Source organism: Episyrphus balteatus, chromosome 1 (assembly GCF_945859705.1).
Source record: "Episyrphus balteatus chromosome 1, idEpiBalt1.1, whole genome shotgun sequence".
NCBI classification, from domain to species: Eukaryota; Metazoa; Arthropoda; class Insecta; order Diptera; family Syrphidae; genus Episyrphus; species Episyrphus balteatus.
In genome coordinates this window covers 161715902-161727653 of record NC_079134.1, presented here as the reverse complement: position 1 = coordinate 161727653, position 11752 = coordinate 161715902, and the positions used below count along the sequence as shown (strand labels likewise).

General features: G+C 26.9%; 1 protein-coding gene across 1 annotated transcript; it reads right to left on the bottom strand.

Annotated features, from left to right (window-relative positions):
* Positions 1-994: 994 nt before the first annotated feature.
* On the bottom strand, positions 995-11740 carry LOC129918766 (pre-mRNA-processing factor 39-like). The gene is made up of 3 exons (XM_055999481.1): positions 9163-11740; positions 5567-7094; positions 995-5068 (listed from the first exon to the last, which is right to left on the bottom strand). Exons 1-2 carry the CDS (start codon positions 9164-9166, stop codon positions 6370-6372), a joined length of 729 nt encoding a protein of 242 aa, XP_055855456.1. The 5' UTR covers positions 9167-11740; the 3' UTR covers positions 995-5068; positions 5567-6369.
* Between the last annotated feature and the right edge of the window lie 12 nt (positions 11741-11752).

Below are 11752 nucleotides of genomic sequence, written 5' to 3'. Positions count from 1 at the left end.
AAAATCTTGCTTTTGTTGTAAAGCTAATAAAAACAATGATCTGATCTGGATCACGAGGAAAATAAAGCACAGCTATTATCAAGTCATAAATCGTCGCTGTTTTAGAAAACCGGCATAACTCAATCCTGAGTTTTGAGTTATTAATGCCAATATACTATAAACAATTCATTCTTAATAAATTTAAAGGATTTGCATCCTATCACACAGCTGAATTGGAAATTTAAAACAGCTTTTCTGAAGAATTAAGATATTTGAGTTATGCCAGTTTTCCAAAACAGCGACAATATGTACTTGCATTTCCTTTACAATCGGATTTCATAAATTTTTTGTTTGGAGTACCTAGTGGGAAATCTAAAATATGATAGATTTTATAAAAGTAAATGCTGAGTTATCACAAAAATGACAAGAGACAAATTCGAATATATCGAGATATATAACAAAGAAAAGATCAACAATGGAGAATGGGCATTTAAGCCTTTCGGCGGCCATTAATGAAATTCATATGCGTAAGCTTTTTTAATCCCAGTTTTTGTTTTTGAAAAATTTATTATCAAATTCGAAATTTTAAAAATTTTTACTTTACTTTGCCAATATAAGCTCTATTTTTATTCAAAGAAATAAAATATACAAGAACCAAAATATACCTTTCTGCTAAACTCAAATCTGAAATTCGAAATTGCATTGGACTCTGTTTTTGAAATATTACTGATATTAAATTTTGGTGCTTGTGGCAAAAATCTTGCTGACCAGTGTTGTCAGAAGTTGATTTTGCCGTTGTTTTAAAATATTGTACTATCAATAGCATACGCTTTTGAAATTATAATGCATTTTTACACAGATTTATTTAAGTAACTGCAACTAACATATCCCCACGTTGCATCAATCAAAAGTATACTTACGAATATTTAACTTAATTTTTTTTCAGTTCTTACCATCAAAATTTAACAACACAAAAAACTTTTTTTTTTATTTTAAATTAAAGTGTGTCATATATATTTTTATGTTTTATTTCAAATAAAATTATTTTTTTTAATATAATACACTTATTTCCCTTTTTGAAATTTAAAATTTAATAATAATAATAATATAATTAATACAATTATGTATGTTTAAAACATTTTTTTAATGGCATTTATTCAGTGTGTGTACTGCACATGAAAATGACTGTTTAACAGTTGGTTTATTGTTTTTTATTTTTTTTTTTTATTATACAAAGAATCTCTTTATACAACATCTCCAAATTGAATATATGTTTCCATTTAAAATACAACAGTAATAATACAATTAATTAACCCGAATATTTAAATTTGTATTTTAATTAAAAAGAGATAATAAATATATAGATGTATGTGTATAATGTACCTATACCTAATTAGAAACCCATAATAAATTAAAATACAAAAATCTATCTAAAATTTTGTTCTTGTTTTTTATTCAGAGAGTATCAAAAACCATCACTGTGAGAAGAGAATTTTTTTTTTTCAAAATACATTTAAGATACAGTCAGCCTTATTGTGATTTACAACTATCAATCGATAGTTGATAAATACTCAAATTTGGGATTTTTAAAACTAATTTATAGGAAAACTGATCAACTTTTAAATGGAATTTTGTAATTAGATTTCATTTAATAACGGTTAGGACCATTCTGTGTTTTCAAAACTTTTTTTAATTGAGTAATATCGAAATTTAATTTTTATCAACTATCGACTGATAGTTGCAAATCGCAATACGGCTGAGTGTTTTGTTATGAAAATTGAAACGAATCATTTTTTATCATTTTTGAAACTCTTCGTGTCAATTTATTCAATAATTTAAATTCGATGTACGAAATGACAAAACGAAACTGCGACTTTAAACAAAGGCTTAAACTTTTGATTTGAATACAAAAAAATTATGGTAATGATAAAAGACGATTCGATTCGAATTCCATAATCAAGCTGATTGATTTTTTTTTACTATAAACATAACATACAAATACATGGGGCTTTTAAAATAATAAAGATTTTTGTATATTTCTGAAAAAAAAAATCGGTTAAGGTATTTTTTTGTACATATTTAGATATCGTTCTCTGAAATTGTTTGTACTTTTTATAAAACATTAAATAACTTGGATGTACATTAACTTTTAGGACGAGACTCAACTACTTTTTTTTTACACCATCTGTATTTTCTGATTATAATATGTATTAATTAACTTTCAAACTACTTGGATTGCCTATCAATCTGCCAGGCTTTGATTCTTAAAATCAGGATTGTTAAGAAGTATAATTTTTGGCACAAGAGCAAGGCTTAGTTGCTAACTCTTAACCATTCTTGTGTACAAAAATGGAAGATGCCTACAATTTACCGCCGAGTTCGAATCACTAAGCAGAGAGTCTCTTTTTCATGAAAATGAAACTTTTGAAAGCTTGTTCAATTCCTCGCAAGGCAGTACCCTTTGAAAAAAAAGGAGGCTGGGATACGAACCAAGACCAAGAAACACAAAACCTTAAAACTCTCAGTGGACTGAAGAAAAACGGCATTAAAATTTGATTTTTTTGCAGTTCAAATAAACAATAACTATAATCAATTGTAACGTGAAATTTTAGTTTCAGTTTGGTCAATTTTCATAAGGTGAGTGCCATTGGGCTTTACAATTACTCATAACTGTATTTTAAAGTACTTATGACTGCATTTTTCTCCAAAAAAAAAAAAAAAAAAATGCTTTGAATGCAACCTGTAATACCTAATTAAAAGTACTTTGTAAAATCCAAAATCACATACCTATTGACAGATATTTTTGTATGTTTTTCTTTTATTTTTTTTTTTATTATTATATACATACAATGGCAACCCTGGTAGTATTCATTATTTTTTTTCATTTGTCATATAAGGTAATTGCTTTAGAAAAGATGGTTGTAATTGTTTTGGAGTTGGATTCTAGACTATATACAAAATGAATGTTTTTAAATTTACAAACATGACTTTTTTTTTAAATTTATACTTGGTACAGTTATCTTTGTTTAATTGATTAATAATATACATAAATGTTTGAATGTTGTATTTTGTTTTTTAGAATTTTTTTGTTTCCTTTAAGTATTTCTTTAATTTAATAATAATATACAATATTATAATATAGTAATACATTGCAACAGTTCTTTATATATAATATTACACAGTTAAAATGAGTTAATAAATATGAATATCGTTCCTTTTCTTTTTGTATTTTTTTTTTGTTGATTTTTTTTGTTTTTTAGTCCTATAATAATTTTTTTTATATAAACTGGATACATTGGTTTTAATTAAAAATTATTGCCAACAATTATTATTTTTAGGATTTTTTTATTAAGTTTTATGGTTGAGAATAAAGATTGGGGAAGTGCGATTAAGATAGAAAAACTAAAGTACAAAATTAAATGAGAAACAGTTTTAGGAACAACAAAAATATTATAAAACATTCGATTTAGGAACATTTGGGGAATCAGAGGCAATCAGCAAACATGGTTGGGTAAAATGATTAAAAATGACATGTGTTAAATGTAAAAAGAAAAGTTATCCTACAAGTAAGTTTTTCTAACGGTTGACGTAAATCTTACAGAAGTGCCTAATAGGAATGTTTACACTATAGCCAAAAATTACAAAATTAAATTCGACAAATACTTTCGAACTTTAAAAACAAGAAATTTCAACTAATCGATTTGACTGCGAAAATTGTAGAATTTCTGTAAGTTTTTTAAAAATGTGTTAACAGTTCCATATTTTTTCTAAAAGTGTTTCTAGAATTTTCTCACGTGAATTTAAGTAAGTAAATTACTGATGTGTGTAGTGTAATTTAACATCACCTTAGGCTCACTTTTTCAATGCGTGTTTATAGTTAACCGCGTTAAATTTAACTCTAAGCCAACAGAGCGAAGGAGAGTGGGAATTCGTTCGACGGCCATTAATGAAATTGGTATCAAATGATAGATCTATAACCTAGGAAAAACTTTTGCTATGGAGGTTTGGCGCTATTGCATTAAGAATTTGAGATATTGCAATGCAACGTTCACTGTATGCCTATGTATGCAGGCCAAATTGAATTATATACATATTTATTTTAAATATAAAATATGATGCTCTGTCATTTTCCCTGAGCCTTAAGACATTAATCTTAAATATCCGATTACTAGAACTTATAATATAAGATTTTTAAGCCAAACTAATCCAGATTTAGTTCAAGAGTTTTCAAACGATTCAAAATAACAAAAAAAAACTCTCAAAACTGTTGTTTTAAAAAAGAAAGGATAAAACTTCTCCACATGTAAGACTTAAATACATCATAAAATAACAAATTCATTAATGGCCGCGTAACGTCGACGTTCTATACAAATTTTCCCATTCTCCTTTGTTTATATTAAATGATATTAGTTCGTTAGGTGTTTTGTAAAAGTGCTTCTTAAATTAACCAAGGTCTATTTAATAACTCCAAGCTTATTGATAAACTGGCTTTTAGATCCAAAATATTCACAGTTCATTAAATTTAAAGTTCCCATTTAAAATGGGAAATTTTAAAATTTGTATTACAGTGGTGGAAAAAATAATAGAAACAAGGTTGAGTTTTTATACTTTTTGGTAAAAAAAGAATGCTTTTCTATAAAAATTGCTATTATTCTTTTAATACTTTGTTGTTGTACCTTTTATGTACTACAAATGCCACTGCGCCGCCCCACGATTTAATTTATATCATTTTTACCATAAGCAAAGAATCAATAGCATTTGTTTGTAAAGTTAGTTAAAAAGAAACTCAACCTACAACAAATTGTACTAAGCTTTCAACTTTGAATACTAGTTAAAAAAAAATCCGTGGTGGTTGGCATAAACACAAGTCCAAAAATAGGTTTTTTTCACTTAAGGTTCTAAATGTGTTTCTTTAAAGTATTGTAAAACAGCTTTTGAAAATATTGAATTAAATTATTACAATTATCTTTGCAAATGCGTTGACTGCGTTGGTCAAAAACAAATGAATATTTTTTAATTGAGTTAAAATTAATACATTTTTCGTGATTTTTTGAAAATTAACTGTTTTTAATTACGCAGTAAGTGCAATCTTATGTCGTTTTCGATTGGCTCTCCGGAAGCGTCCGGAATCATTCAGAAGCCTTTTGAAAGTGTTTTATTCACACGAATATGACAGCCAAAACGCTTCTCAGAAGAGAAATTCTCTTCTCGATTTAAAATCGGAATTCACTCAAAAAGCACTAACACATGAATATTTGAAAGTCAAATTAATCACTCAATCAATGTTTTTTTTTTTATTTTTTGAAATAAATTATTGTTTTCCGAAATAAATTTTTTAATTAATTTTCAAATTTACTTAAAATATTTTGGAAGCCAACTTCACCATTAATTTCTTCAGCATTAACATTTTTGAACAATTTTAAAGATTTTTTTTGAAAAAAAAATAAATTAATATGAATATTTGACATTTGAAATTTCAAAGAAAAATACACAAACACAAAAAAAAATGAATTGAGTGGAAGAGATTAAACTGTTTTATTGGATTTCAGAATAAGTGAATCCTTGAGTGTTTCCAATCGAAAACGACATTATTAAAAGCTACGAGAAAAAATTCAAAAATTTGTTGTTTTATTTCGAACAGACATTTTTTGCTAGATCAGAAATAATTTATTGATCTTTGGTAGAAAATGAAAATTTCAGATTGAATGGTTTCAGACTCAGACAACATACTGCCTATCTACCATCACAAGGGGGACGGGGAAAATTCACAGTTTCAGGTAGCTTATTACCTACTGTGATATCTTATACATGAAACACAGCTATGCGAGGAAATATTTTTCAAGATCTTGAATCAAATCGAGACATATTGAAAAAAAAACTACAAAATACGATTTAACTGAATGATTTGTATGTAAGTGAATGAAAAAAGTGATCTAACAAGCCTTTTAAAAAAATATAAGACCCTAATAAAGCATTGTTTAGTTTATCTTAATCTTAAAAATTATATTGCCATCATTTTAGTATGCAGACCAATTATTAAAATTCAAACTTACAAATTACCTTGGCACTACTCATATAGTATACATTTGTTTTAAACTAAACAACACAATGAATGGGGCAAATAAAAAAACAAATCGCACTCCTTTACCATCTTTAAACGACAAAAAAATTTAAATAAGGAAAAAAAATATCATATAATAAATATAAATATCTAAACAACTTACCAAATATACAGAATTAAATAAGTGGGCTTTTTATTTTATTTTTTTTAAAAGCCTATACCGTGGAAGAAGTTTGTTTCATTTTTTTAATTCAGCAACTATTATGCGACAACCTGACGAGACAACGACAACAGCATCATGTCTTTTTAACTACATTTAGAGCGCACGCTTACAGTTGACTATTTTGCACCTGATCACCAATGGCACTGATAACTGGCAAAGTTGGTCTTTGTTTCGACAAATCTATACTATTTCCCGAGTGTAACGAATCACTTGCATCACATGTTGTATCAATGGAATCGTTGGTTAGATCACTGTCATTGAAATTGCCATTGGTAAGCATAGTTTGCATTGGAACCATTTCAGCGGTGGAGGTAGTGGCTGATGAAGCTGTGATATTGCTGAGACTACTACTGGAATCAAAGTGTTTGCCAGTTTTGATATTGGGACCAGGACTTCTATCAAACGAATCGACAACCGATGAGTCTTGAGAAGAAACTTGAATAACTGAACTACGATTTGCGTGTTTATCTTTACGAATCGGGGGCTTAGGTACTTCTTTGGGTTCGGCAGTGATGGTGCCATTTCTATGGAGAACCGATTTACTCTCTTTGTCTTTATCCTTATCCTTGTCTTTATCTTTGTCCTTATCCTTCTCTTTTTCTTTGTCTTTATCCTTGTCCTTATCTTTGTCTTTAGATTTTTTGAAGCCTGCAATTAAAGCTTTATGAGCTTGAGCCTTGATGCCTTCTTTGCTGGTTCGTATGATGGAATTTCGACTAGGCTGCTGTAGATCGCTGCCACCTTCTTCGGTTATGCTCGTCAAAGCTGGCGGCTGATTTTGTGTTTGCGACTGCAAAAGATGTGGATCATCGCCCTGGATTGGTATATCGTCTGGAATGGGTTTGTGTTTTTATTTTCAAAAAAAAAAAAAGAATTGCGAGATTATCGAAGGAATAATTAATTGAATTGTTTGCTTAATATTTTGTATTTTTTTTTTATTTTTTTGAAAAAAATTTTGAAACGCGTTTTTGGGTGAAATTAAGCGCGCACAGAGCAACTTTGCATTTAAGAAAATAACCCTTGGATTAAAAAAATTAATAAATATTGATAAGCTTTGACATAACAAGGTATCTGGTTTTTTTATTTATTAAAAATTTTAAATTGAAAAAAAAAAAAAATATTGGTAACGTGTGTCATTATGTTAAAAAAAAGGAACAATATTGTGAACTATTGAAAGATTTAAAAATATTTTGGAGCTTTAATTAAAATTTATGTTCAATAAATCATGCTTAAAATTTTTATTGTTTAAGCTAACATACATTATGTTGGTTAATAGGTTTAAAGGAGGGCTTCCCATGAACTTTTGATTTGCCATATTCGATTATATTATTTCATATAGCGCATATTCAAGCATGATTAATAATACGATTTTCATTCTTCAAAGGCAAAATAAAAATATTGAATAAAAGCTGGCTACATTTTTATTTGAATACTCACAATTTGTTTTTTCAAAGCTTAAATTGGAAAATGGAGACTAACAGTTTTCAAGGTTCATTCAAAAGGAGTGATCTTGGTATAGAGTGTAAAAAAAGTTGGTCACTTTAAAGCTGAGGGATTTTATAAAGCTTTCACTGAGCTGACAAATTCTTAAGGGTTATGTGAAGATAGGTGGTTGGTTTATATGTGCCTACTTGTATGTGTTTAAATAAAATTATACGTTTTAAACCTCGATTAATTTTTTTGTTTCATTGATTTGGAGGCCAAATTTTTTCATTGTTTTTTTACCTTCAGCCATGAATTCTAGCTAGACAATTTTTTGGGTTTTCCCGACAGTTTTCCCAGATGGATTTATTCTGTTCTTAAAACTGATGATTCAATTATAAGCCAATAAAAGGTCACTGTGGCGTATGCGTAACATTTTTTTGTAATACAAAAAAAATGGAAGTTTAGCTTTATTGGTCATAAATTTAAATGTAAAACTAACTGTTAGTTTAATTAAATTAATTTGGTTCACCGAAAAGACAATATTTGATGTTTGAAAAAAGTTATTCAGTATTTTTTGTATTTTTCGTTGTCAATAAGTTATCCACGTAAAACTAGATCCCACGATCAGTTTACTATTACTTTACTTCTTAGATATTTTTTTATTAATCTTGCCTGTTTAAAAAAAATTCAAACAATTTGGCTCTTGGCCCGCTAATAAAGGAGTAAACGTGTAATTTTATAATCATAACTTCTATATTAATGGAAGATCTTTGTTTATTATTTACGTTCCGTAAATTTTGTTTGATGGTCACAACTTATTTTTGAAATTATAGGTTATACATATTTTTTGTGATTTGTTCTTATTATATGTCGGATGCAATAAGGGGTCTTACTTCTAATAAATTTATAAATATTAAAAAAGAATACTACTTCATAGTAAATATTAGTCTATGTCGAATTTAAAATTTTTCATCAACTTGATGTATGTATTTATGTAAATCTATTATGACTGTTAAATTTTTTAAACTTATCACCTTTCCATTTGTATTAGATTTTTTAATAATACTCCTATAGAATAATATTTTGAACATCAAATACGAACCTGTTATCCGAAACCAATAGCCATTAAAAAAAATGCATGGCTTATTTTGAAAGATAGTAATAAATTAGCAAAAATGACAAATTTAGCTTTTTTTACTACTTTAACAAACAATTTAGCAAAAAATTTATTTTATAAATAACAATAAAGTAGTAAATAAATTTATTTGAAAACCAAAAACACAAGAAAAAAAAACTAAATTCAAGCCCAGCTCCAATATAAATTGTATGTCAATGAAATTTGTGTGTGTGCTTAGTTTCAAATGCCATTTTACTTAAAAAAATTAATGTTTTTTCATAACCAATTCATCATTAAATTAAGAAAAAAAAAAAATAGGTAATGTAAATAAAATGATATTAAATTTGAAATATTTACCCATCCAGTTTTAGATTGTGCTGAGAAGTTACCCATTTTGCTTATAATGGAATCAATTCAATAGTTCAATGATTTTTTTTGTTTTGTTGTATTTTTGTGTATATGTAAATAATATTTATATATATTATTTTTTTTTTTAATAAATTCTTAACATGCGTTTAATAATTATAAAATTACTAAATCAAAAGAGTATAATATGTATATAAGTTAACTTTGTTATTTTTTTTTTTGTACAGCTTTTTGTATGATAAAAGGGATAAGTTTGGAATTGGATTGTTAAGTTGATTATTATATTTTTGTATTTTGGTTATTCTGATTGGACTAATTTCCCAACTGCTTTAGTGAAAAATGTATTTAATTTTTTTATTAATAATTTTTATTTTTTGAATTCTTTATAATATGAATTATGTTTTTGATTTGTGAGTTCTGAGAATGTGTGTGTGTGCGGATATAATGTAGAGTGTTTTGTATTTTATGTGTGAGTGTGTTTTTATTAAATTTTATTTAGTACTTTGCAAATAGCAGAAGAATGATATTCGTAAATAATTATCTCAACAATGGGAATAATAATTTTTTTATATGGTTAAAACAATATCTTTTTATAGTCTCAATCTACATAATTGTATATATAAAATATTTGTTTTGATTGCTTCGTTTATACGTAATTTGTTCTTCTAATTTGTACGTTTTTTTTTTTCTTTTTATTTATTTACCAACATAAATTGAGGATTTTTAAATGAGTAATTATATTCAATTTGGAATGTCAAGATTGATTAAAGGTCTATCTAATCCGCGACAGATTAATATTGAATACCTAAGTCTTTGTAAAAAATAAATAATAAAAACATAAAAAAGTACTCTATAATGAAAAGAAATGCCTGCAGAGGAATATTTTTGTTTTTTAAAATGCTCACTTTTTTTTGTATTACTGTATATTAATATTTGTTCGTGTTATCGGCCCCTTAATTACATACATCGATAAAATAAGATAAGAATAGCTTGTAAAGTTATTAGCTGCGGTTGACAAAGTTAGAAAATTAGACAAGCTCAGGCAGAGTTAATATTATTTAAAGGATCTCCTAAACCAACTCGACAACTTTACAGCACAGGCACAGCCACACAAATGTTAGCGAGTCTGCTAACATTTGTGTGACTCGTTGTTATGAGTTCAGATCCAACGTTGTTGGGACTAAACATTTCTTTTTTTATTCATTGTTAATTATTTATACTAGACTGATTCAAAAAAAATGTTTTTGTTCATAGTTACATAAATCAAAAATATTGTTGAAAATGATGAAAAAGAATCCTGGAAAGTTACAGCCCTTAATATTAATATTGCTGCATGGTAAATTACAATTTTCCATATTATTGACATGGGAAATATTGTGTTTTTGAGTTTAGAAATTTATTTTTTTAATAGTTCATCAAAAAAGCTAAACTAAATCATTTTCTTGTCTGAAATTGAACGTTTTATACAGTTCGTTTTCATAGTGGTTTAGAAGTGGGTCTAAATTGTCTATGAATAAAATAGCCCCAGTTTTTGTAGAAACGTCAAAGTCACATATTTTGAACAAACCGTCAATATGACCCATACAGATTTTAATTCTTCTGTTAGATTTGACTACCCTGCTTTCGTACATAAGAATATCCTAACATTAGAGAGTTAAAAATATTTACTTTGTTAATCTCAATCATATATCGTCGCTGTTAAAGAAAACTCAAAAATCCTGCTTTTTGAGTTATAAATGCCATAATACTGAAAACAATACATTCTTAATTTTTGCGAACTCAGTATAAATTTAAAGGATTGGCGTCCTTCCTATCACACAGCTGATTCTTTTTCTTCATTTTATGAAAAAAGTATGGAAAATTTACAAATTTGGAAATTTAAAACAGCTTTTCTGAAGAATTTAGATCTTTTTAGTTTTGCCGGTTTTCTTAAACAGCGACGATATGTAAATAAAGAAAAATGGCTGCAAAGAACAAACGAAAAATATTTGCAAAAAATGATAATTTTTTAAAAATAAAACATTATACTGTATTAAAAGACCTGAATATACTGTTTCATAAAAAAAGGAATTTGTTTCTTACAGAAGAGTATAAATCCTTGAACTTTTGATTACCCCAAAGACGAAGAGTTAATAATTTTGTAACGTTTTTTTTTAATTCAGATTAGATAGAACTTTAAAAAAAAAAAAATTAAAAAAAAAAATGATGAATTAATGATTTTAAAATGCGATCATCTGTAAGGCTTTTTTTCTTTTTCTTCGTCGGTTCTTATGTATTCTTCTAATTATAATAATGAATAGTCAAAAAATATATATTAATTAATTAATAAAAAATAATTATATTCAATTAAAGCTAGCTTTACATTCAATTCCTTAGGCGGCATACGGCACAAAGCAATTATTTTATTTGTTTTTTTTTTTTTTTAATTTTTGTTAATAATAAAAAAAACACGCAACAAGAATTACAATAAATAACAATTAAAAAATTCGAAACCGATCTCGACAAGAGCGTGACATGTGATACAAACAATTTTTAACAAAACAAATTTTATACAAACTAACAAATAACATCACCTTAATTT